The 25,968-nt window shown below is 32.7% G+C and overlaps 4 protein-coding genes and 1 non-coding gene across 5 annotated transcripts; 3 read left to right on the top strand and 2 right to left on the bottom strand.

Moving 5' to 3' along the window:
• Positions 1-1,902: 1,902 nt before the first annotated feature.
• LOC113852268 (translocator protein homolog) lies at positions 1,903-2,403 on the top strand. The gene has a single exon (XM_027482504.1). The coding sequence runs from the start codon at positions 1,903-1,905 to the stop codon at positions 2,401-2,403; it is 501 nt and encodes a 166-aa protein (XP_027338305.1).
• A 3,951-nt stretch (positions 2,404-6,354) lies between these two features.
• Positions 6,355-8,469, top strand: LOC113848058 (xyloglucan 6-xylosyltransferase 2-like). Its single transcript, XM_027477429.1, has one exon. It carries the CDS (start codon positions 6,539-6,541, stop codon positions 7,892-7,894), a length of 1,356 nt encoding a protein of 451 aa, XP_027333230.1. The 5' UTR covers positions 6,355-6,538; the 3' UTR covers positions 7,895-8,469.
• A 1,765-nt stretch (positions 8,470-10,234) lies between these two features.
• On the top strand, positions 10,235-18,263 carry LOC113846031 (probable histone-arginine methyltransferase 1.4). Its single transcript, XM_027473842.1, has 15 exons — positions 10,235-10,805; positions 11,010-11,072; positions 11,342-11,444; positions 12,175-12,321; positions 12,413-12,516; positions 12,666-12,764; positions 12,866-12,935; positions 13,142-13,238; positions 13,597-13,651; positions 13,987-14,070; positions 16,395-16,472; positions 16,885-16,988; positions 17,089-17,261; positions 17,350-17,501; positions 17,940-18,263. Exons 1-15 carry the CDS (start codon positions 10,620-10,622, stop codon positions 18,039-18,041), a joined length of 1,617 nt encoding a protein of 538 aa, XP_027329643.1. The 5' UTR covers positions 10,235-10,619; the 3' UTR covers positions 18,042-18,263.
• Positions 18,264-20,459: 2,196 nt separating this feature from the next.
• Positions 20,460-21,776, bottom strand: LOC113853156 (TOG array regulator of axonemal microtubules protein 1-like). Its single transcript, XM_027483634.1, has 5 exons — positions 21,567-21,776; positions 21,373-21,479; positions 21,113-21,260; positions 20,809-21,003; positions 20,460-20,690 (listed from the first exon to the last, which is right to left on the bottom strand). The coding sequence occupies exons 1-5, from the start codon at positions 21,774-21,776 to the stop codon at positions 20,460-20,462; spliced, it is 891 nt and encodes a 296-aa protein (XP_027339435.1).
• Positions 21,777-24,931: 3,155 nt separating this feature from the next.
• LOC113853410 lies at positions 24,932-25,049 on the bottom strand. Its single transcript, XR_003502582.1, has one exon. It is a non-coding gene; the product is annotated as a U5 spliceosomal RNA (small nuclear RNA).
• Positions 25,050-25,968: the final 919 nt, after the last annotated feature.

The raw sequence follows: 25,968 nt of genomic DNA, 5'->3' as shown, positions 1-25,968 counted from the left end.
TTAGGGGAGAGGTAGCCCTATAGAATAGAACGCCTATACTCCTCATTGATGAAATAGCGATAGAATTCTCGGTAAATGTCGGATTGCCTATCGTGAACATTCAAGGTCTAAGCACATTTAGGTTCGTTATCATTGGATAAGGGATGCACTAGCGATGAAGCAATTATCATTGGAGAAAATCCACACTGATGAGAATTGTTCAAATATGATGACAAAGACTCTGCCTGCTGAGAAATTGGAAAGTGGGTCTTGTTAACTGTTGCTCCACTTGATTGTTGAGGGGGAGATTTGTGTCACCATCAAGTGGGCTCACACTGATTTAGTAAAAAGTAAAAAAGTAAAAAAATGTGTGTTATGCAAGTTACAGAGACGAGAAAAATAGAAGTTATCTCGATAGTACAAGAGAAAAAGAGAAACTGTCTCAAGAGAGAGTACGAGAGAGAAAAGAAGTCGTCTTAAGAAAAAGACGAAAGATAGTAGTGAAGAAAAGTTATAGTATTGATTGATTGGTTTGCATAATATGTGCATTGAGATCTTGGTATTGCAGTAATTTCTTTTCTTGTTACTATAGCTGAATACCTGTTGAAGATTTATTGTGTTGTTATTCATTTTACCGGTGAAGTTTGTATTTTGTGTTGATCTCTGGTGGTTCTAGAAGACTTGTGATGTACCCATTAAATCTATTAGTGGAGAATTTTGCTGGACTAGATCCCGTGAATTTTTACCTTTCATTTAGAGTTTTTTCACATGAATAATTTTAGTCTTCTTGTTTATTTTCTCTATTGTGTGTTTATTATCAATTGCTTGAAAACTGTGTTGAGCTAATTTTAATTGCATAATGAAAAAAGAGAGATTAAATTTGCTTTCGCATGTTATTATTATATTTGATATCTTTTCCAACACTGAATAACATTTTATTTTTTAAATTTTCTTATTTATGAGAATCCAAAGCCAACATTATAAAATAAAGTTCATTCACTAATATTTGATTTTATATTAACTCATGATTCTAGTATATCAAATAGTTTATTTGCACACTTTAGTAATTATAAGAGATTGCATTGTAAACATTGAGAGTCTAAGGTATATGAGACTAAAAGTACAGGAGGATAGAAAAAATTTTCCTCCAAAATATAATGATGTGAATAGCTTAATTTCATTAAAGCATTAAATATCATTTTATCTTATAAAACGGACACCCTCACTCTAAAAGTAGAATCATGGAATGATTTTACTCATTAAATATATTTGTTAATTTTGAGAAGTTAAATCATTAAATTTAAAGTTATAATATTTTACCCTCACCCATCAAGAATTTTATTGTAATTTTATAAAAAGTACATCACATTATTTATTAGTTAAAATTTATTAAAAATTATAAAAGTACAGAAAATATATTAATATAATAATAAAATGTAAAAAATTTACATCATTTATAGTTAAAATTATATTATGTTTCACAAAACAGGTTTGCATAATGAGAAAGGTATTCGTCAATAGTTTAGTTGAAATAAGTTGATACTTTACAAACTTTAGTAACAATTTCCAAATAAGGAATATGTTTCCACGTTATGTACTGGCTCACATTCATTTGTACCACATTCAGGTTTTTTTCTTTTTGGTTTTAAAACTATAATGATTTGACACATTAATGTAAGTTACTAAAATGTCTCTTTCCTTTTAAAACCGTTGACTTGAAACATGAAAAAGTACTATGCAGTGAATAATTTACCATTAATATTAGTGATTGATATTTTAAATCATGCCCCATTATTACTCCCAAGCCAAATTCTTAATTTAAACAGTTTCCTAATTTTGCTCTAAAGCACCCGTTTACCAATTTAATCTCTATGATTACAATTGTTAGAACTCTTCTGTACTTTGATCCCAAAAAAAGTCTCCATGGCTTCTCAAACCTTGCATGAAACAAAGAAAGCCCAAGCAAAGAGAGCAATACGTTCCCTTGCAATAGGCATTGCTGTCCCTTTCACCCTTACATTGACCATAATCATCCTCTTTGGTTCAGGCCGCAAGTACCACCGCTTCGCCAAGCCCTTTTGGTTCGCACCACTTTGGTTCATTCACTTAGCCACGTTGGGTTCATCTTTGTTCATAGGTCTTGCGGCTTGGCTTGTGTGGGCCGATGGTGGGTTTCAAGGGGAATCAGATGCAATGTCCCTCTACATAGCTCATATCTCTTTAAGCATGGTGTGGCACCCCATTGTGCTTGTCATGAGTGCATATTGGCTTGCCTCAATTTCTTGCCTTGTCAACTTTGTGACCCTTTTTTTGTGTTACTTGAGGTTTAGAAAGGTGAACCCATTTGCTAAAGATCTAGCCAAACCTTGCCTAATGTGGGCTGCATATCTCACCCTAATTAGCGTCAAGCTAATGTTTCTTTGATTACATTTTTGTAGTTCTTAATTACTTTATTGGAATCAATACCCACTTAGATTACCAACGCGGTCTCTCTTTTTTCTTTTTTGGAGTTGGGATTGTAAATAGTGTCATTAAAGGAAAATATCCAAATTACATAGATTTTGAAGATTGTTAGGGACGCTTTCCTATCATACGGAATCGTGAAAGGAAGCTGCTAGTATAGCTAGAGTATTAGCCAGTTTGTTACATTCATGAGTTACACATGACAAAAAGGTTAATTCTCTAAATGATTCAGCTAAAATAAGAGAATCATTGATTCATTACTCTGTTTATATATGTTTTAGGTCTATCTTTTTTTAAATATTTTAATTTTAATCTCTTAATCTTTTGTTTGTCTTTAATTTTTCTAGCAATGACGCTAAAGAACACAAAAAATTTACAGCACGAAAAGTATGAATTATCTCTGCATATATCACGAATTAGGAGACCCAAACCAATGCTGATATTTTTAAGGAAGAGAGAAAATGTAGAGTTTTCATCGATAGACTATTTTTATAATTTAAACATGTTTTTACGGGTTGTTTTCAGGGATTTTGTATTTCTCATGTGAGTTTGAATAGTTTCCCTTGGGGTTCATTCTTCCAAGTGTCTACATATTACTATCTTGTGTAACATATGAGATCTAATGAGCGTAAATGTTGTTTGAATTGTAATAAGAAATGTACATAATTTCTTTCATGTAAAACATAGAATCTTGCTGCATTTGAATAGTAATGAAATAACATGCCTACAGTGAAATTAAAATCGTGATGGGCATGTTGCATAGAAGTTCCTTTTAGTCCATTGCTAAATAGATTGATAAATACGCCAAAGGATAAGCTTTCTTCCTCCTCTCAAATGAGAAGATTAATAATTATCACGAGGAATTCATACCCAACGTATTTATACAAGAGTCAAATAGATCTAATTATATTTTTCAATTTTGAATCAAGCACTTGAATCGCATCTGGCAAGTGGAAGCGAGACAACAGCAATGTCCCAAAATGTCGGTCAAGATGGACAAATATGGGTATACATATGTTTTCAAACAAACAAGTTATCATAAAACTTACCAAAACATGAATGGGTTTGAAAATAATATTCCCCAAATATTAGGTAAGTGTCGATAATATATGTTAAGTGTGTTTATTTTTATAATGCATATTTCAATTTCAACCTTGGTTGAAAAATAACATTATTGTTGATGTTTGTTACATTTAAATTTTATTTTATAAATAAAGATGAAAATAGGTTAGATGTAGACTAAAAGTTTAATGCTTAAACTCTTCAAAGTTTAGTATAATTTTTTTTTAAATTTAATTAATTGAATAGGTCATATTTAAGTTAAAAATAAGTATATTATATTTCACATAATAACCTATTTAATATTTATAATAATATATTAAATAATTACATATACAAATATAATATAATAAATTTTAAAATAAATAAAATTTTAATTACTTTTTGTAAGGTTTAAGAGTTACTCTACTACATATCTTCGAAAGAGGAGAGTACTATTTATTGAAGTCTTTATATTTTTATTATTTAATTTATCTTGTATACATAACATTGAATTACATTTGTATTTGTTACATTATTAATGATTTTTTATTTAAATCAAATATGTGATTCAATAGTGATAAGTAAAAATAAATAATTTTATTATAAATATTTAATATGTTAAACTATTTTTTTATAATTTATTTAGATGTAAGTGTTATGAAATATATTTATTTAAATAATTTGATAATTTATTTACACAAATATTTAATAATCAATTAAAAATATTAATAAAATTATTTACCATAAAAAAATTAAAACTTTCCTCATTCTGTCACTTTTAATAGATATTTTGATTGATTAGTAATAATAATGATACTCATTCTTTATTTTATATATAAATATAAATTTTTTTAGGAATTTCTGATTGAATTTCTTCTTTTTTATTTGTCAATCTAACAAAAATGGATATAAGAGATGTTATATTTATGTGTTCATCAAATAACAAATTACATGTTTAAAAATATAAGACAATTTTATTAATTTTTTTAATCTAATAAATACATCATTAGATTAATATTAATGCCATAATATTTTCTATTTATGTTATATACGTTATTAAAAAGTTTAATAGATCAAATAATATTTTTAAAAATATTATATTATATTTAATAAAAAATTTATGACATATAATATAATAGATCTGATTTATACTTTAAAATTACTAAATAAATTGAATTTACTTATATAAAATTTAACCCATTTACACTTTTACTTATAAAATTATGTTATTTTAATAGTAATATTTAAAATGATTTCATGGAATCAATTCACTATTTATGAAAAAAAGAAAAAAAAAAGAGATTAATCATAAGCTGATTAATACATGCGATTCGTATTAATTAAGTAAATCGAGTAATACACTATAAACGCTTCAATATTTAAATTTTATATATCTTAATATCAATTAAATTGATTATTTATCTAAGATTATAAAAAAGTTATGTATTCAAGGCATAATTTTAATATAATATATAAAGTTAGCTTTATATTTTTTATTTTATAATAAGTGTGGTCATCTTATACACTTTCTGTTCAATTATTAAAATATATTTACTAGTAGTATTTTATCAAAGCTATCATCATAAATGAAAAAAAAAAGGAATTTGTTACAGATATTCCTCAGCATACTTCTTTATAAAGTTGGTATTCATTAACATAGACACGTAAAGTAAATTTCTTTTACGTAAAAATGTTTTATTATTTAAAATAAAAGAACAAAAATTGCATCATCATGAAAATATATTAATATCTAAATTATATTGAAAAATATTTACATAATTTTTATTTTGGCAAAATTTAGTTATTTAAAAAATTTCCTTTAAATTAAGTTGTAGTACCAAATCTTACAAATGTTGACATGTGAGATAGACAAGCTGAGTTAAACAAGGATCACAAATTCCTTAGAAACTCGAAAAGGTTTATCAAACAACTAATGAAGATCTAAGACAACAACGTTCCCGGTCAATAATACTTAACTTGTTTGAAAACTTTTTAGCCCATGATTGCTGCCGATGTTAGAGAAAAATTATTTGAATTTGTAAGCTGGTCTGTTTGACCTTATAAAAATAAATAATACTTAAATTATTAAAAATATATTATAGGAAATATAATAAATTTTAGCGAATAAAACAAAAAATTTCGTCGTAGTAGCTATTTGACACCTCATAGGCATGGATTTCCCTGTGGTGGAGTCCATCGATCACAGCTTCCACCCTTGTTGATTTGATGCTTGAAAATTGAAACCCCTGATTTAGAAACCAAATCCTCTCTTCATTTTTGAAACCATAGGCATTTATGAGCCATACCACAGGTTTCGAAAACGATAACGACAAATTACAATGACGAAGCTCAGGAGCCAAATGCCAACTTGGAATGCAATGTCCCCACAAGGCCCAGGCTATTCTTAGCTGTATTTTTCATACATGTCACGCGCTATGTCAATTAATGTCAAATTATTTAGCTAGATTACACGTTTAAAGATCGGAAACTAACTACTAATTAATACATATTTTTATCAAAATCATGATGATATTACGTTGAAAATTATGAAAAGGTAAGTTATTAGTTTTTTTAAATTTATTTTTTTTAGTTTCTATTCTAAATTTTTTAAAAGATTGATACACAGAATTAATTTTGGAGTAAATATGTGAATATTAAATAAATTTATATTTTTATGAAAAAAATAAAAATAATTAGTGCTTATAATTCTAAAAATTAGAATTAAAATAAATATGTATTCATTAATTTTGACTAATCCTTTGAGCGTAAAAAGTTAAAAGGCATCCAAAGTCACAGAAATTCCATGGATCCTTATTTTCTTAATTATTTTATATATACCCATATAAAAAATACATTTGAAAATAGAATATTTTGGAAAACAGAAGGTTGTCCTCCACCGACAAGGCGTCCTGGGACACATTTTAGGACTTAACCACGCGATTACGCGTTCCCTCACTCACTCACTCACTTTCGTTATTACATCGCAGCTGAGCCAATCGGCGTCTGAGTAATCACCTGAGTCCGCTTGTAGCCCGAGTCAACTCAGCGAGCCACAATGCTGGAGCGTTGCCTGGGAACTCGGCGGGTCCGTCAGATCCATAGAGCGTGCCGTCACAGCACCGTCACCTTCCTCTGTCTCTTCCTCACCGTCATCGTCCTCCGTGGCACCATCGGTGCCGGAAAATTCGGCACGCCGGAGCAAGACTTCAACGAGATCCGCCAGCACATCTCTGCCGCCCGTGCCCGCCGCGTCCTTGAAGAATCCAAACCTGACACTGCCTCCGACACCACCTCCACCAACTACGCCACCTTCGATCTCTCCAAGATCCTCGTCGACGAAGACACCGGCGACGAGCATAAGCGTGACCCTAACGCGCCCTACACTCTCGGCCCCAAAATCTCGGATTGGGACCAACAGCGCCAACAATGGCTCCGAGATAACCCTGATTACCCGAATTTCATCGGATCCAACAAACCACGGGTTCTGTTAGTAACCGGTTCATCGCCCAAACCGTGTGAAAACCCGGTTGGGGACCATTATCTTGTGAAATCGATTAAGAACAAGATTGATTATTGTAGGGTTCACGGGATTGAGATATTCTACAACATGGCTCTTTTAGATGCTGAGATGGCAGGGTTTTGGGCTAAGCTTCCTTTGATTCGTAAACTGTTACTGTCTCATCCTGAGGTTGAGTTTCTCTGGTGGATGGATAGTGATGCAATGTTCACCGACATGGCTTTTGAAGTGCCTTGGGAAAGGTACAAGGATTACAATTTTGTGATGCATGGGTGGAATGAGATGGTGTATGATGAGAAGAATTGGATTGGTTTGAACACTGGGAGTTTTCTTTTGAGGAATTGTCAATGGTCTTTGGATATTCTTGATGCTTGGGCTCCAATGGGTCCAAAGGGGAAGATAAGGGATGAAGCAGGGAAATTGCTCACTAGGGAGCTTAAGAATAGGCCTGTTTTTGAAGCTGATGATCAATCTGCTATGGTTTATTTGTTGGCTACTGGGAGGGAGAAATGGGGTGAAAAGGTTTACCTTGAGAATGCCTATTACTTGCATGGGTATTGGGGGATTTTGGTGGACCGTTATGAGGAAATGATCGATAATTACCACCCTGGACTTGGGGATCATAGGTGGCCTTTGGTTACTCACTTTGTGGGGTGTAAGCCTTGTGGGAAGTTTGGGGATTACCCGGTTCAGAGGTGCTTGAAACAGATGGATAGGGCTTATAATTTTGGGGATAACCAGATTTTACAGATGTATGGGTTCACTCACAGGACACTTGCTAGTCGCAAGGTGAAGAGAGTGAGGAATGATACAAGCAATCCAATTGATGTCAAGGATGAACTTGGATTGCTTCATCCAGCTTTCAAAGCTATCAAGCTTTCATCTTCTTCTTGATGATGTTGATATTGGTTCCTAGTTCGAGATTCCTACTACTACTGCTAGATATTCATTCATCACGTCACTATAGTGCTGAAAATTGTAATCTTTAATTTATTTGGATATGTATCAGTTATCATTGTTTTAGTATTATTGAGTTATATTGATCTCTTTGGAAAGAACAAATACCCTCCTCGTTTGTGTCTTTTGCTGGACTCTTCCGATGGTCCATTTTGTGGATAAATTGATTAATGAGAAATTGACAATAATTCCCTTCTTTATTGTTATCTAATTTTGATGTACTTGCTATGTCTTTGCTTATGTGGTTAAAGGGTCGTGGAAGGAATCTCTTGTTAGTAACAACTTCATCTGCTTGTGACATATGGAATCTGTTTGATAGTTTGGACCCGTCTTGTAATGGGATTTCGCTATAAATATGGTTAATTAGAATGAAAACTTGAAGCTTTTCGTATGTTATGGAGATGGACGAAGTACCAGTTAAAGATCATCATGTCGATGCACCCTCTAATAGTTTTCAAGATTATATTATTCTTAACATTACCGATATTGACAAGTTAACTTGCCAGTTACGTGGGAACCAACAGTGTTGCTTTGGAGAAAGCTTACCAAGGAGACATTGAATCCGAATGTGTACTTCTCAAGCATAAACTTTTCTATAGTTCTATTCCATTAATTATATTTTCGAGTTTGGTGCACAGGCATGCACAAGTGGTTGCCACACATCTTGCAATATAACATGCCGACTACTCAGTCTGTTTTTTTTTTTTTTTATTAGACCCTTTAAAGACTTTTTGTTATATTCAATACAAGACTCTTTACAATTTTTAAAAATATTTATTATTAAAATATTTATTATTATTTTTTATATACTTACTCTACTCAAACATTGAACCTTGCTAATTTCTCAACAATATGTACAATATTGAGTTTGACTTTAAATAGTAGTTAACTTAAATGTACAATTAAATTTGCAAAAATTAATATATTAACTAATTTTGACAACTTTTCTTATTTTGTGAAAGGATTTCATAAAGAAAAATGCTAACGTGTTTTTAAAGCTTTGGTTAAGAAATAAAAAAGTAAAAAAAGTTATTAAAGAAGCATAAAAATACACTTATTATTATATTCTTTAATGTATTTTAATTTGTTTTTTTAATATAAAATCATTATTTATTAAATTTTTAATTAATTTCTTATGATCTTGGTTAATTTTTATTTTTTTTATAAATAAGAACCAAATATATTACTTGGAAAATTTTGAAAACAACATAACAGTTTGAATAGACAATTGATCATATATTCTAGTGTTACCAGTTGTATCTCTTTCTAAGGATTTTTGACCAATCTGAATACTCATTAATTTGACAAAATGCTCAACATACTCAAGTAAATCACTAATTTTGCTTGTAAGTTCATTGTTGAGGATTATGCATTCTCTAAGAAGATATTTGACCAATTTAAGTACACATTGATTTGAAAAGATACTCAACCGATTCAAGTAAAACATCGATTTTTTTAAAGCTACTTTGTATATCCTCAGAGAAGATACTTAGGCAATGTCTTCAGATAATCTTTATCATTAATTTTGTCAAGTCAATCTCCCACAAGATCTCAACCATTGAATTCATCTTTTGTACAAAAACACAAAAGGAAGGGCATGTAATGGATGGCTGAAATCTTTGCTGTAAAAAGATGTTGGAGAGATTGAAGAGGATCCAAATAATTGGACAATTCAAATTCAAACAACTGTCGCCCTTTCACTTAGATAGTCGATTTAGTTGAATAGATTTGATCAATTTGATAAAACATCACATTCTTATGCTCATCAATTTTAGGATTTCAAACATTTTATGACCTCCAGAAAGTTAATAAATGAAACATTAGATTTGTAGCAGTTACATTATTCTTTTAATTAATATCCTTAAAATATTAGTCAACAAGACGTTCAATTTAATAATTTTATTTTAGATTGATCTAAAATAATGGACAGCCCTAGCTTAAACATTTAATGGGTTTAGAGTAAAAATAAATTCGAAAGTCATGTTAACAAAGTATGAGAAATGGTTACATGATTTAAGGCACTTGAATTAAGTAAAAATTATATAATTGATTAATGAATAATGTAGCGTAGGAGTAATTTAAGTGTAACTGGTTGAAGTAAGATCAGATATGAACAGCATAGTAGATTTTGGAAGAGCAAAGGGGCCCACAAGAGTGGAAAAGGAGAGTGCGTATACGACGAAAATCCAATTCCACTACCTTGCGTTGCACCAGAAACGACCACCGTTCATTCATTGACTCCGTCTAGAGTATGGAGTAGAGTAGTGTACGACACACAGTAACTCCGCACCCTCCTCACTCATCCCTCCAACGCACACAACCGTACCCTGAAACCAACACACACTCGCACACACACTATAAAACCCCAAACCTGAGGCAAAGTGAAACTGCTTCCACATTCATCAACCTTCTCTCTCTCTTTGGCGGCTCTCAATTCCTACAAAACTCAAACCCTAGTTCCATTTAAAAAAAAAAAAAATTCAAAATCATATACACTGCATACACTTATCTTGAGTTTATCATTCACAATATTATTAATATCCATACATACACAGTCACACCGTTTTTTTCATTTATAATTTATATAATAACTATACATATATATATATATATAAATAATAGAGCAAGACAAAGATTGTTGTTGAGGTTGGAGGAAGGAACGATGGTGATGGAGGATTCTGTGGCGCAGAAGAGTAAACAGCGAGAGTTCGCTTTGGCATCGGTGTGTGAGGTGTCTTCGGTTTCTTCTTCTGCTTCGCCGGGGGTTGCGCTCTTCACCGGTGAACGTCTTCAAATTCAGGATGAATCTCAGGAGATTGCTCTAAATGCTGATCTTCCACCTATTCAGGTTTGCTTCTTTTTGTTTGCTTAGCAACTGCGCCAGAAACAGACACAAAAGTAAATAGATTGATTATATTATATATATATATATTTTTTTTGTATTTATGAGTTCATTCAATGATGAAATATGTAGCAGATGATGTGTTGGTAATTTGATGTCCTTGTTTTAATTACTATATATTAAAATATAGTGTGTATTTATGGTTTACAGCTATTCAGATTAAGTCCTGTCAAATGGGTTTGCCTGGTGGAAGGGACTGATGCTGGCAAACAGGTACAAATGCTTTATCATTTATTGCTAACTCAATTGGTATTGTCATTATTATTATTATTATTATTATTTGGTGTTTAAAATATTTGAGCTTCAAAGAATTGGTTTTATGGACTTGCTGCATTCTATGTTGTTTTCTGTCTTTTGATTCTTTGCTCTGTATGTTGATGTTTGTGCTCTAGTGAGGTGTGCATGGTGCTCTGTTTCCTTGCTTAATTTGTTGATGTACTGCCAAATAGTGATGTCTTTTAACTGTGCTATTTTTGAACCAGACATCATATTCCAGGGGAGTCGCTATACAATTTAGAAATGAGGAAGAGAGTGAGGCCTTCCATTGTGTATTCCAACAATGGAAGAAGGAATTCAATGTTCAAGGTGCTGCTTTGGAAATTTGTTAACCTTGTATAATGACATTTTGCAAACTTTGTTGATTTTGAATGCTTCAGGTCATCTTTAGTTTGCAGAATGGCATTTATTCACAAACTGAATATTGTTTCTTTTTTGGTGCTCAACAGTTGTGTTGGTTTTGGATACATGAAACATAGGGTGAAGGAAAGTAGCTATTTTTCTCTCACATATTATTAATTTATTATTATTTTAAATTTTTATCATTGAACCTATTTTTAGATTTTCTGGACAGTTAATGGATATTTAAAGAACTTGTAATGCTAGTTGGTGCGGGTAGAACATTGCTTTACAGATTCAATGTGTAACAGAAGAGCTTATGATATTGTATAATTAATTGCTTAAAAAATAGTTTCTTATTATAGTAATTCTGATGTTGCATTGGATCTCATTGTAGTTATTATTCTCTAGGTAGGATTGGTTGTGTCACAGAGCCTTCTTTTACGTTTTTCTTTTTGCAGCTAGCACCTAAATTGTTATTTGGAGACAGACTCTCCCATTAAATAATTTATATTTGTTGAAGATTTTTCATTTTCAACAGAATTCATGATCATCATCTCCACAGTCATTTGTTAATTGTAATTTTCAGTGTTTATTTTGCTTGCTGCTGCAAATGTATTTTCACTTCATGCATGATTACATTTGTATATTGGTAAGATAGGATATTTATTTAATTACATATTTGATTGTTTTAATCCAGGCGGAAACTTGCCAAATGGAACTTATGTAATAACATCTAAAAGCAAATTTGATGAAAAAATAGAGTCATCGTCCGCAAAAATGTATTTTCATTATTATGGACAACTTCTGCATCAGCAAAATATGTTGCAGGACTATGTGAGGACAGGTTACACCTAATTGTATCCTAGTGTTTGTTTATTTATTAATTTACTTTGACATATATATTTGCTGAGGAATTCTTGATGTTCTTGTTTTAGGAACCTATTATGCTGCAGTTATTGAGAATCGTGCTGATTTCATAGGTCGTGTAGTAGTTGATGTTGGAGCTGGTAGTGGTATTTTGTCACTATTTGCTGCTCAGGTAACCCAACACTTCAGTCAGCTAAGTCTATTTGTAAATTTAGTATCATATACTAAGTATGATTTCTTCTTATTAAGTGAAAATTCCAAGTATCTCCCCTGCCACCTACTTCCTGAACTTAGTATGAAGTCCATGTCATTCCTTTGCAGGCTGGTGCGAAGCATGTTTATGCTGTGGAAGCATCTGAAATGGCAGAATATGCACAAAAACTTATAGCTGGGAACCCAATACTGGGTCAACGAATTACAGTGAGATGTTTTTCTTAGTATTCTGCATTTTAGTCGTTGTTCATTATTTATCTGATCATTCAGGGCACTATGTCATGTAATATTTATATATATATATATAGGTTATTAAAGGCAAAGTTGAGGATGTTGAATTGCCAGAGAAAGCAGATATTCTGATCTCTGAGCCCATGGGTAAACTTCTGTTCTACTTGTTTTGGTCAATTTAGAGAATGATGCTGATATTCCATGCATATGTTATGTTACATTTTTGTCCATAAATTTTTCTGCTGCTGCTTTGTCGTCTTGAGAAAAAAATGTCCTAGTGTTTTATGGAAATTGGCATTTTATAACCATGTTTGTAATTTATAAGTCAGGGAAATCTATATATTGTTGTGCAGGCACCCTGTTAGTTAATGAAAGAATGCTGGAGTCTTATGTCATTGCCAGAGATAGGTTTCTCACCTCTAATGGGAAAATGTTTCCTACAGTGGGAAGGTACTTTGGAGCAAACTTTCTCTCCCCCCTGCCCTGCATTTTATTGTGTCAGTGTGGGCACTATTAAGTGAGATTATGATGATATGATTCTATGGAGCCAAGTTATTGGGATAATTATCATCTTCCCTTTCAAAAAGTTATGTATATTACATTGGATTTTTGAATTCTTGTTGCAATATGATTTTTCAAGATGCAGATTCTTGTTCTAATGCTAAGTTTTTGTGCTTTTTTTATTTTTTGGTGTTAAAGCCACTGCAAGTCTCAAATGATTAGGATTTTAGTGTTTGCATCCCCCAAACTGCTGACAATTATCTAAGAAATTTTGTCTATTTCTGACTTGAATTTATTGCTTTTGTAGGATTCACATGGCACCTTTCAGTGATGAATATTTGTTTGTTGAAATTGCTAATAAGGTGCGCAATTATGTGTGGGGTTACACTCACATGCCCATTCATGTTTATTTCTGCATCTTGCACTTCCTTGATCTATCTGGATTATAATATGCAAAAGACCTTCCCTTACAAAAATAAAGAAAAGAATTCCCTTTGGCTTTGTAGAATCCAAGGTTAACTGTTGGTTTCATATTTTTGTTATAGAATTGTATCATTATCTAGCATTGTTTATGTACAAGAGAAATCATCATTGATTCCTAACTGTTGTTTGGTCTCCATCCTTCTTGAGCTATACTATTCTTTTTTCTTATTTTGTCTCCTTGAATTTGGTGATTGATATTGTTGTATCTGTTCAGGCCCTCTTTTGGCAGCAACAAAACTATTATGGTGTTGATTTGACGCCCTTGCATGGGACTGCGTTTCAAGGATATTTTTCTCAGGTATCTTTCTAGTCTGGTCTCCAAAAATGAAATGAAGTATTCTAACTCGTTCATTCCTACAAGAGTGAGATGTATTTGGAGCTTCCAGCATAAATTGTTTGTTTGGTCCCCTTTATACTGGGAACAGGTTAATTTGACATTTGCTTTCACTCTATTATGCGATAAGTTAAAGCTTGGAATCTTTTTTTTTTTTTGTTTTAAATTTTATTAATGTTTTCGTGCTTCTGGAGGATATAAGGCTAATACTTTATTTAGACATTAGTGTGGACATAGAAATGCATAGTGATGTTTGAATTGACCCTTCACCTATTTTATATGCTTTTCACTTGGTCTATTTGCATCTTTACATTTCGTGCTGGACTACTGTTTATTTTTTCCCTTGTCACCTTTAGTTATGACATACTCCCCTCTCATTTTCTTACAGTTTTGTTTTGTTTTTTTTCCTGTACTTCTGTAAGCATTCCATTTTGTATTGCACCTATTTGTTTGTTGTAACATAATTGGGGTTTTGTCAAAAAGTTGGAACTTTGGATTTATAATTCTCATAGTAAGCTGGAGGATTATATTGTACACTTTTCAGTTGGTCTTCAAGCAGCCACATTAGGGCCTCTGTAAACAAACTTTGAAGTCCTTATTCCCTCTAGTTATGATACAGTACTTGTGCTTTGTTCTCTGCCGTTTCCTTTTTTTATGTTGTTTGTGGTCCTGTTGCATAGTAGCTGACCTCACTTATTGGGATAAGGCTTGGTGGTTGTTTTTGTGGTCCTGTTGCATGAGTTCTATGTGCTGCAGTAGTTCCAAATAGATTTCTAAACTTGTTATGGCAATTAATGGTGCCTATTGTAGTAAAAATGGTAGAATGTCATCTTAGGTGATTTAGATATTTGTGGAGAATACTGTTAGAAGCCCCATCCAGGAGAGTAGATCAAACGCAGTGTAGTTCCATAGCTAGAGGTAGAGGGAGACTGATAAAAGCTACGGGTGAAACCATTTAGAAAGATTTAGAGGTCAATGGTTTGTTTATAGACATGATTTACGGTTGAACAATGTCATTTGATCCATGTAACCAACTGTACCTGGTAGAAAAAGGCTTGGTTATACATGGCGCCTTGAATAGTTGTTAATAGCGCCCTATTTGATCCATGTAACCAACTGTACCTGGTAGAAAAAGGCTTGGTTATACATGGCGCCTTGAATAGTTGTTAATAGCGCCCTATTTGATCCATGTAACCAACTTTACCTGGTAGAAAAAGGCTTGGTTATACATGGCACCTTGAATAGTTAATAGCGCCCTATAGCGGTGTGGCCGTTGGCCGCCACTGCTGCCACTTTGCGGGGCATTTGGCATGTCGTAGCGGTTGAGGAAGTTTGTGGCAAGAAAAGGGATAAGTTTGCGTTGCAAAGGAGGAAACCTTATTCTATTTTTTTTTGTAAAATGCACCCTTTTGATTATTTTTAAGGGTAGAAAGGTCATTTACTCTTTATAAAACATATATGTTGATTTCATCTTCTCCACTTTCTCTCTCTACATCAAAAGTCTGAGCAGCAATCAACATAGCGGTTTCTCCCCTCACTTGCTCACCTATTCTATTTCGCCGGAGAAATCAGCTTGTCCGAAGGCTCAGCTGCTCCATTTCACTGGAGGAATCAGCTTTTCCGGTGTCTTCTCTTGTATTTTGTTCACAGGAGAAATTAACTTTTCCGGTGTCTCTGTTTTTCTGTTCACCGGAAAAATAAACTTTTCTAGCATCTCCTCTGTTTTTCAATTCATTGATTACTCTTGCTTCGAGCTCTGTTTTGCTGCTCATCCTCTGCTCTGCTGTTCAAGCTTTGTTCACTGATCACTCATGCTGTAGTGTTTTGCACTTTTATTTGGAATGATGATTATGTGATTAATTTTGAAAATTGTGAGCATTTATACTAAAATTCTGTGTACATAACATATTATAAATTTTTAACTAGTGAGCATCTCGCTACATGCTATTTTGCTATTTGCTGCCATCCTAGACTAACAACTATGGTGCCTTCTCACCGTGATTTGGCATTTTTCTTTGTGAGTTTAGTCTTACAATTCTTTCAATATCATCTATTTAGTATTTTGAGTCCTTTTAAAATCCTGTAGACAACAAAAATTGCGAAAAACAATAAAAATGTTTGTTAACCTTTATTAATAGCTTTCTGCCTCTGGATTTCTTATGGGTGTGTGTCGTTATGATAGTCTTTATTTGCTGGAGTAAAACTAGACCTTTGTGGTTACTAAAATTTATGTTACGGTGGACAAATTTATGATGTATTCTGTGTTTTTTTGCCTCTTCTCCATGCAGCCTGTGGTGGATGCCTTTGATCCAAGGTTATTAATAGCTGCTCCTATGTTCCATGTGATAGACTTCACCAAAATAAAGGTTCGCATTAAATCATTAACTATATTTTTGGAGATATGCATTTTATTTGGTAATGTGGTTTTGTTGTTTTATTTTCTGGAGATCATATTGGGTGACAAATTCCACTTTTTCATGAAACAAGGTGATCTATTTTGAAATCATTTTCATCCTAGCATTTTACCTAATGCATTTCCTATAACAGCATATTTCCACTATTAAACATTTTAAATAGAAGTTTGTCATTTGCTTGTTTGCATTCGTGAGTTGTCATTTGAAAAAAGAATTCTTTGAAACTTGTATTTGCAAAGTCATGTTTGTTTTGGGACTGTTTTGTAATGGGTCTATTTCTGGTCAGTAAGTTGGCTGTTTTCGTTTTGGAGTTATGTTGTTTTGATGTGTGGAATAAAATTGCCCCGCAATGTTATCAAAATAGGAAGAAGAGCTGTATGAAATTGACATTCCTCTAAGATTCACAGCCACTGTGGGTGCCAGAGTACATGGATTGGCATGTTGGTTTGATGTACTGTTCAATGGAAGGTAACCAATCCTCTTCTACTCGTTTGATCTTGTCTGTCTTGCAATTCATCAATTCGTTGTGGTTGTTCCTTAATTTGTCACAATTATTCCAAATCCACAGTACTGTGCGAAGGTGGCTTACCACTGCCCCCGGTTCACCTACAACCCACTGGTATCAGTTACGATGTGTTCTCTCGCAGCCAATTTATGTCATGGCAGGACAAGAAATTACTGGCAGGATGCACCTGATTGCCCACAATGCTCAGAGTTACACAATATATTTAACATTGTCAGGTTGGTAATTGTTTTTTTCTTTTCCTTCTTATTACTATATTACATCTTGCACCATGCGGTTGATGAACAAATTTCAACTTGCATTTAGCTAAAATGTGGGGGCCTGGTGCTGAACAAGGAGGAACTCTTCAAACATCATCGTGTAAACTTGATCTGAAAGAACCTTACTATAGAATGTCTCAGCCGCAAGCTTATGCATTAGCCCAAGATCAGCAACCTCAACCACTTTTACAGTCACAGGTATCAAATTAATAATCAGACATCTGTTTCTCTTTCCATTTTTAGTTTAAATTTTATTGTTTTACACTTGCAGAGTCTGTTAGTTGGAGTCTTGAGGCGTGTTTGTGTGTGTGTGTGTGGAGGGGGGAGGGGGGAGGTTAATTTTAGGAAATTCTGATGAATATAGTTTCAATTTAGGATGAAGAATTAAAAAGAAAGTGGGACATTATGGATATTCAAAAGGTTTAATGATCGAAAATACACTAACTCTATTATTCTTAAATATTGACTCCCAGTTTTTTCCTTAATTGGAAATATGTTTGGGAGAAACTCCTAAAATGAAATTCTTTAAGATTTAAGAGAAATAATGCAATCTAATTTCCAGAAAGAGTGTAAATAGCATTTTTTTCCCCGTTTGCTGCATTAGTGTTTTCTGTGACAGTCAGTTTTCTTTGACAGGATATACACATTCAATCTCAGGATTTGGATGATACTGAGATAATGCAACAGCCTTCGCCTAATTCATGTGCTCAGATTGACTCCCTCATGCAGAATGCATAATTTGATGAAATCTAACGTTTGCTTCTATTTGTAACATGAATCAGCTAGTTGGGGTAATGTGTCCGTCTTTATTTGGACATACAGCCCTTGCCTGTAAATTAATCAACATTGCTTTGCTATCTATTTATTGTGTGGTTGTGCTGCAGTTCCTGTATTTCAATTGCATCGTAATTTATCAATATACCAACTTAATTTAAGTTGAAGCCATGTTGCTTTTAAATGTAACTTGAAATGGTTTTCAAATGGAAATTCACCAATACGAAATGCTTGAAAATTTTATATCTCACTTTCTCTGTCAAAATAGCTTCTTGAAGGTCCAGAAACATCTATTTTTAGCGTCTGAATTGTTGTCCAATCAATGATTTTATTATATTTTCTTTTTAAGGAAAGTATCCTTAATTAAGCAGGGTATAATATGCACTAGAAGAAAGATATTGTATAAACTACTATCCAAGATTCTGTTTAACCTTCGTAAGTTGGTCATTTAGAGAGGCAGTGTTATCAGCTCAACATTCTGAGTGGCTGATAGGTTGGAAGAGCATCGTTATAAAATTAGTCAGGAGGGATGGAGTGGAATCTAGCCTGTGGCTCGTTGTGATCGAATAGGAATCACTTTGTCCTGAACATGACTGTTTGTCTTCAAGATAAGTATTGCACCACCAGGGTGAATAGTTGCAAAACTAGGTTATTAGTACCACCAGTATGCTTTGTTATTAGTTCGCAGCACACAGATTACATTATGGGTTAATAATGTCGGGCAACTGAGCACATAATTTCAACTTCAGTGTGTGATCGATCATAAAGGAGTTACAATAATTTCAAATTATCTTGTGGGTCACGAATTTGTTCAAACACATCACATTAGTTGAGATCTAAAGGAACTACACACAGAATGGTTATTGGCAATTCACAAATTAGCTAAAATGGTGAATTTTTTTTTTGCAAATTTTTTTCATTGTTAATATTATTATCCACCCATATAACACCACATCATTGAATCTCTATCATAATTATTTTCTTACACGGGATAACATTTTTTTAAGGTCACTAGAGTTCTATATACCACAGAGCCAAATCCTCAGTGGCAACATACTTCTAGATGATAGTACAAAAGGTTTGACATGGTGTAAAGAGAAGCTATATTTCTAAGATTTTAATTAGAATGTATCAGTATATTAATTTATTTTTCATTGTCGTCTAATTATGAATTATCATATCATTAAGAATCATTAATTTTTGAAATAATTATTTTAAAAATGATATTTACTGTAATTTTTAATTAGTTGACGGTATAAATTATGCTGAGAGTGTATTAGAATTAAACTCTTTCTACTTCGAAAAAAATTGAAGTTGGAATACAAATAAAGTTGCTTTTACTTAAATCTTAACTGACTGCAGCTACTTCAGGAGGCATCTGAACAGCAGCAACAACAAAGGAGCAGCTGCAGAGGGAGGGTAGGATGATCTGGAAATGAACCTAGCTAGCACGAATATGCCAATCCACACACTCTTCCCTTGAATTAGGCATTCGTCATTATATGATATATTTACAATATTCAATGTTCAATGAAGGAATAATCTCAGCCTGTATATAATTAAACATGCAAGAACAGCTGAAATAATGGGGATAACTGAACTTTCAAATATTGTGTGCATAACAAGATCCACAGGATACAATTATAAAATGCCAAAACAAAAGCTAAACATGTATCTGGAAGATTGGCATGTACCATCATGAGATAAATTAACCACAATATCACAAAACAAATTATTTTTAACGCCAAAAGCCTCAAGGCTAATTTCTTGATTTTTCACTCTATTCCTTAAGCCTTAAGGCTAATTTCTTGATTTTTCACTCTATTCCTTACACTTATATTTTTCTTCATTTTTTTTATTGTATTTATAGTTTTTCTCTCTCTTTCTTTTCTAACCTTTTCTTTCAAAAAGATCAAGAATCATCATTTTTCTTATTTATAATGAAATTTTTATTTGTTCCAAAAATACAGTTACACATTTTTTAAACCTTTATATATTTAATAAAAGTAAAATGATTTTTTTATCAACTAAGTTATTTTTTCTAATTTTTATATTTTTTATATTTAACATAGGTATTTTTACTGATCTGTATTAAAATTATGGTTGAATTTTTATAAACAAGATTAAAATAAAATCACATTATTTATTATTCATACATTCCTACAGCTCTTATGAAAGGAATATACATCATAAAGCAACAAATTATGCCGGCACCGTAGAAGGATTATTATAATACTCAAACAAAAATCAATGAAATGTGATTTCAACATTGCTACTCATGAAGAACCATGAGCATTTCTCAAAATAAAGTTAAATTTCTAAACTCTCTGCCTTGAGCTATGACTAGAGAAAAGAAAGCTACACAACAGAAATACTCCAATTCTAAGGCTTAACTATCTTCAAAATTGAAATAGCATGAATTGGTGGTAACTTGGATTGGCAGAAGCTCTGCCAAAACTCCATCTTCTGTTCCACATCCTTAGTGAGTGCCTCATACATGGAAGTTGCAATACTTCTAGCTGCATCTCTTGCCTCTGGAAGTCTATCATTCAGTAAATCCACTGCCACTTCTATCAGCTCAGTCAACCCAAACTCCTCCATTTCTTTAAGCCCCTGATAACATTAATATACATGACTCACATCTTATAACAGTGCATAAACATAAACAATTAAACACCATCAACACAAAAGAAAGACATCACAGTTCAAAAGACTTGCAATGTATACTCACCATCTTGGAGACACAGTTGGAGAGAGAAATTGCAGCCTTAGCCCTGACTCTTAGGTTAGTGTGACTCACATAGAGCCTTAGTTTCTGAAGCAGTGGAAGGGGGGTCATGGAACCCACCATTGAGCCAAGAGCTCTATCAGCTTCTTCACACACAAACCTTTTATCTTGAGATGCTTTCAGCAGAAGCTGCAGCAGCTATTGAAATTCAACCAAACAACACAATCCAACCCATTAATCAATAGAATAAAACCAAAAACATGATGTATTTTACTAGATAACACAAAAGGAAATTGAGTCCAAGTACCAAGCCATCAAATGCATCAGAGGTGGAGGGGTCAAGCAACTTGTCACCAAAGGCATTGAAAATATCAGAAGCAGCCATGATAGAAGTTTTGCACAGAGCACTCCGAGGGTTCTTCATTGTCTTTGCCACCACCAGCACAATTTTTCCCCTGGTCACAATTTTACACCATAAATTTCAATACCACCCATGACTAAAATTCAAAACTTGTGAAAAATATAGACATTTTTTTTCAGAAAGAGAAAACAAAAAATATCCCTTACAAGATGGGGAATAGAAGAGAAGAGTGGTACAATGCGAAACGCCTAGCATCATTCAGTGACTCACAGACCTTGGTCCAATTTTTTGAATCCAAATCTTCAATCAAGCTCTGCATTTCCCAAGATTTTTAGATGTCAATGATTGAAGGGAAAGGAAAAAAATGAATTATTTATGGTGGGGATTTGCCAAAACTTACCTGAATCTTAACTTCAGGGTCCGACATGGGTTTAAGGTTGTCGGAGGAGATATAATCAATGGCGGTATCACTAGAAGAGGGCAATGGAACTTTGTTTTCATCATTCAGAGCACGGTCTTGTGGTTTTTGGGTTGCAACGGCGATCTTGGGTTGTTTTCTGGGTCTCTCTGGGGTTGTTGGAAGAGCGTTATCGATGGGTCTGAGAGCCATGATGAGTGTTACAGAAAGAGATGTTCAATGTATAAAAATCGTAACTTTAATAGCTTCAAGTTTTAAACACAAATTTTGAATGAATCAGAGTGGAAAGAGACGTTGGGCATTGCCGTGTAACGGTAACATTTATAGGTTGAAAGTGAAACGTTGCCTTCCCCTTCGAATTTTTTTAGGAGAATAATACAATTTTTAATACATTTTAACATTTTATTTATTTATTAATTCTTTAAAAAATATTTTTAAAACCCTAGTTAACAAAACTCTAATAATATTGATTAAAGATTTAATAAATCATGACTTCTATTAAAAGTTATATTAAGATTTATAGAAGTTTTTTTTAATAAACAAATATTTTTTAATTTTTAAACTGAACTTTTGATTAATATTCTCTCAATACTGATGATGAGATTTAAATTATGTTTGATTAGACAACTTTATTTTTTTTTGGTTAACGAGAACTTATATATAGTTTGATACATGTGCATAAGAGTAATGTTTTTTGTATTCTTAGTAAAGAAACTTCTATATATATATATATATGTGTGTGTGTGTGTTAGTAATATATAATATGCTATAATTTTTTTTATAAATAATGAAACTCATATAGCATAATAATATGAAACCTCATTTTAATAATCAAACATAAATCTTAGTTTAGAATGAAAATCCATATCAATGCTTCACAAAAATGGAAGACCGCAAGAGAAACTTCATGAAAATGTGAAGCCAAAGCTTAAAAACAAAAATCAAATATTAATGCTAAAAATGTTTAAAAAATATATTTGATTTTCAAAAGCACCTTTTAGCCCTCAATTTAAGTGAAAAAATTGTCTTTAAATACTTTAATATTTATTACCTTATTTTTTTTAGATGATGAAGAAAAATTTCTCTCAATTTTTAAAAAAAATTAATGATCACTTACAAATGAAATTGAAAAATATGGAACTCATAACATTCTTTCACATATCATACATTAGGAAACCAAATAAAACATTATTAATAATTAAAACAATTTTAAATATGCCAGTACCTTATCATTCATGTAATTTTATCTAATAACTTAAATTTCTGGCCTGTTTGTTTACTTTTGTGAACCGAGGATACACGATTACTTATACGAATATCAAATGTTAAGTTATAGACGATACATAAACAAGCAATTAGATGATTGGTTCACGATGTCATATCTCTTGGACCAAATAACCTAGTGTTGAATCCTTATTACCTTCATAATTATTATAATAAAAAGGTTAAATTTAGTGTCTCAGTATGTGTTATTTGAGTTTTTTTTTTCTATAATTTGGAATTTTTACTTTTATTTAATATTAAAAGTGTAGGAACTATGAATTGTTGCATGTTTATGGGTAACTATATTTGTCATTGATTTTTTGAATTAATAGGTGGAATTAATGATTTTCAGCTGCAAATTTCTTATATTTTAAAGAATGTTAGTGTCCATTAAATTTGCGAGTTTCTGCTTTCCAATTTAAAGCCTTTTCTCAAAATTCTTGAACTTCATTCCCCAAGCCCCAACACTAGTGGCATTCTGGTATTGAATAAGATCTTTTCTCTTTCACTGGATTTGAAAACAACTTTACACCATTTCCTCGAATTTAGCCTTTCGTACTACTGTTACTACCTATTGCTGCTGCTACTGCTATTTTCCCCTTATGCTCGGTGAATTCCCAACTGGGTTTAAAGAGTGTAATCCGAGGATGTGCACAAGTTTGTTGATCTCCTTATGGAAGGTACAAGGACATCAATGAATCACCATATTCATCTTGGATGAGTTTACATGTCGTGGGATGAATAGAAATTATGAGTTTGAACCTTTTCAGCTATACAGGCTCTTAATAATGAGGACCCTCAGGAAAGGTGTACCATTGGTAATGCTTAATTTGACGTGCACCAAAAGGGTGTCCTTGCTTATAGCCAGAGAGTAGTCCTTTTCTTAAGACAAGGGATTATCAAAGTGGGTAAAATTTCTTTTAACAAAATATTTTTCATACTCATTTCCAAGACCTTGATAATGTTTTGATGCATCATAGTCCTCACCTTGTTACTGATTAAGCACAGGATCTCTATTTTATCCGGGTTCTTATTTATAATGTTACTGCATTGATGTTTCTTCACAGTTAGAAGGTAGGGATTAACTTGTATACACAGAAGGGTTAGCATGATTCTTTTGGGATTAAAAGAAAGTTTGGAATCATATTCTGCCTTTAAAATTTAAATACTTTCTTTTGGTAACATAAATGGTTGTATAGCACTCACTTCTCAAGTGGATTGCTTATTGCTTTTAATGGTAGTATGGCAACTTTTTTAGTGGTTATTATTACTTATAAACAGACAAGCATATGGGCACATGAGCTTGTATCCCATAATGTTAATTATAAACCTTCTATAGAATTATCCTGACCTAGCAGTATGTCTACTACTACTCCATTTAAGTAATTTTTGTATAAAATATATATGTTTTCTCCCTTATAATCATATTAATAATAAAAGTGTTCGCATATTTTAAAAAAAAAATACGAGTGCAATAGACAATCTAATATTTAGATAGTATTTTGAGCTACAAATGTATGTCGGTGGCGAACTTACCAATGTCATTTTTGTTTATTGTCTCGTTCTTTTTGTGATTTGTATGGGAGACAAGTCTACCTGCACTCACTAAGGGGCTTTTTAAACTGACCTAGAGCATGACAAGTTTTGATGCATGAGATAGAAATAATCCCTAAGCTATGGTAGTTCTATCATTATTGTTGAAATTTTGAGACAATAGTATCACTGCTCTCTTCCATTAGTTTTTTCCCCTCAGGGTACATCCTTCCATCCATCCATTGATAATAAACAACATTTTGTGATAATACAACCTAACCTTGTAACATTACCGTGGTAAACTTGGCAGGCTCACTCAGGTGGCTTCCTATCCTAGATATCATCAGACTTAGGTAGGTTATCCAGCTTCATAGTACAAAAAGGGTCCAGAAAGGACCACATTTGGATCTAGTAATTGATCCAAGCTAACCTCCAAAGCTACATTAATACCCTCAGTTGAAATTGCAATCCAAACAACTTAGTAGCACATGCAAAATAGTACAGCATATAGTAGAGTCCCACTAAATTATAAAACTTGGAATGTATTGCAGAGACTTCAAAAGGAGAAAACTCCTCAAAAAATTGGCGTATGCCGCTTATAGTGGCGAGCACACGGTATTCTTTAGTAAAAGGCGAATGAATAGTTTGCTCTGTGCTCACCACACGGCTCCGTGAGTTGTTGAGGAAAGAGCTTTTACTATTTATAGTCAAGCAGGGTATCTTCCAATTAATACACTAATCGATGTGGGCTTAGTTAGAAATTGAGACACATGAGCACACTTGTTCATCTCTTTCTGTTCTGTCAATTGCGGTGCCCCCACAATCTAGAATTTGTTGTCACAACCCCTCCTCATCCACACACTAGGAATGCTTGCTTGTTTATCTCACTTTCTTATATTTTTGTACTGTAGTCTTGTTATATCTCAATCTCATAGCAAATGAGGAAGAATCAAATTGACCTTAGCAGAAGCTTGCTTCTGCAAGAGGAGACGAAGACCTGTAGCTATCTGGTTAACAAAGTGCAATAACCCCACAAAATATATGCTTAAGACTTTGCTTATAGTAGCATCCAAAGTTTCCTATATGATTTGGATTCTTCTTGAGGCACCTAAGCTCATTATGAAGACATTCTGGAGAACAATGAAATTTTCTTTCAAGTGTTGTTGAAAAGAATGTATCCTGCTTGCCATTATTATTCATAAACGCAAAGTTTCAACTGTTAGAGAATCAGCTGGAAACTATAATCAAATAATTTTTTGAATAATGAGCACATTTTAATCATCTAAATTGTAGGATAAAAACAACAAAATTCAATGGCAAGGAGTAAGCATTTCTTGAGGCAAATTCGCACAAAATATATTACACATGGTGCTTGATCTTATTTTACACGTGGGAAATTCGTGCATCTGATTGATTCTATGGGTAAGACAATTAATATTTAGTACAATGGTTTTATTAAGTCAAACTAGGATGCCTAAACTTGCAAAAAATAGTTAATTAGTTTATGATATGAATCAAATTCTCTTGGAACAAATGGAGTTAAATCGTTGTCGCTTGCATGCAGTGTTAGAGACAAAAGAATATAAAG

This window comes from Abrus precatorius, unplaced genomic scaffold (genome assembly GCF_003935025.1).
Source record: "Abrus precatorius isolate BTA unplaced genomic scaffold, Abrus_2018 Scaffold10, whole genome shotgun sequence".
Taxonomy (NCBI): domain Eukaryota; kingdom Viridiplantae; phylum Streptophyta; class Magnoliopsida; order Fabales; family Fabaceae; genus Abrus; species Abrus precatorius.
This window is presented reverse-complemented; position numbering and strand designations above follow the sequence as displayed.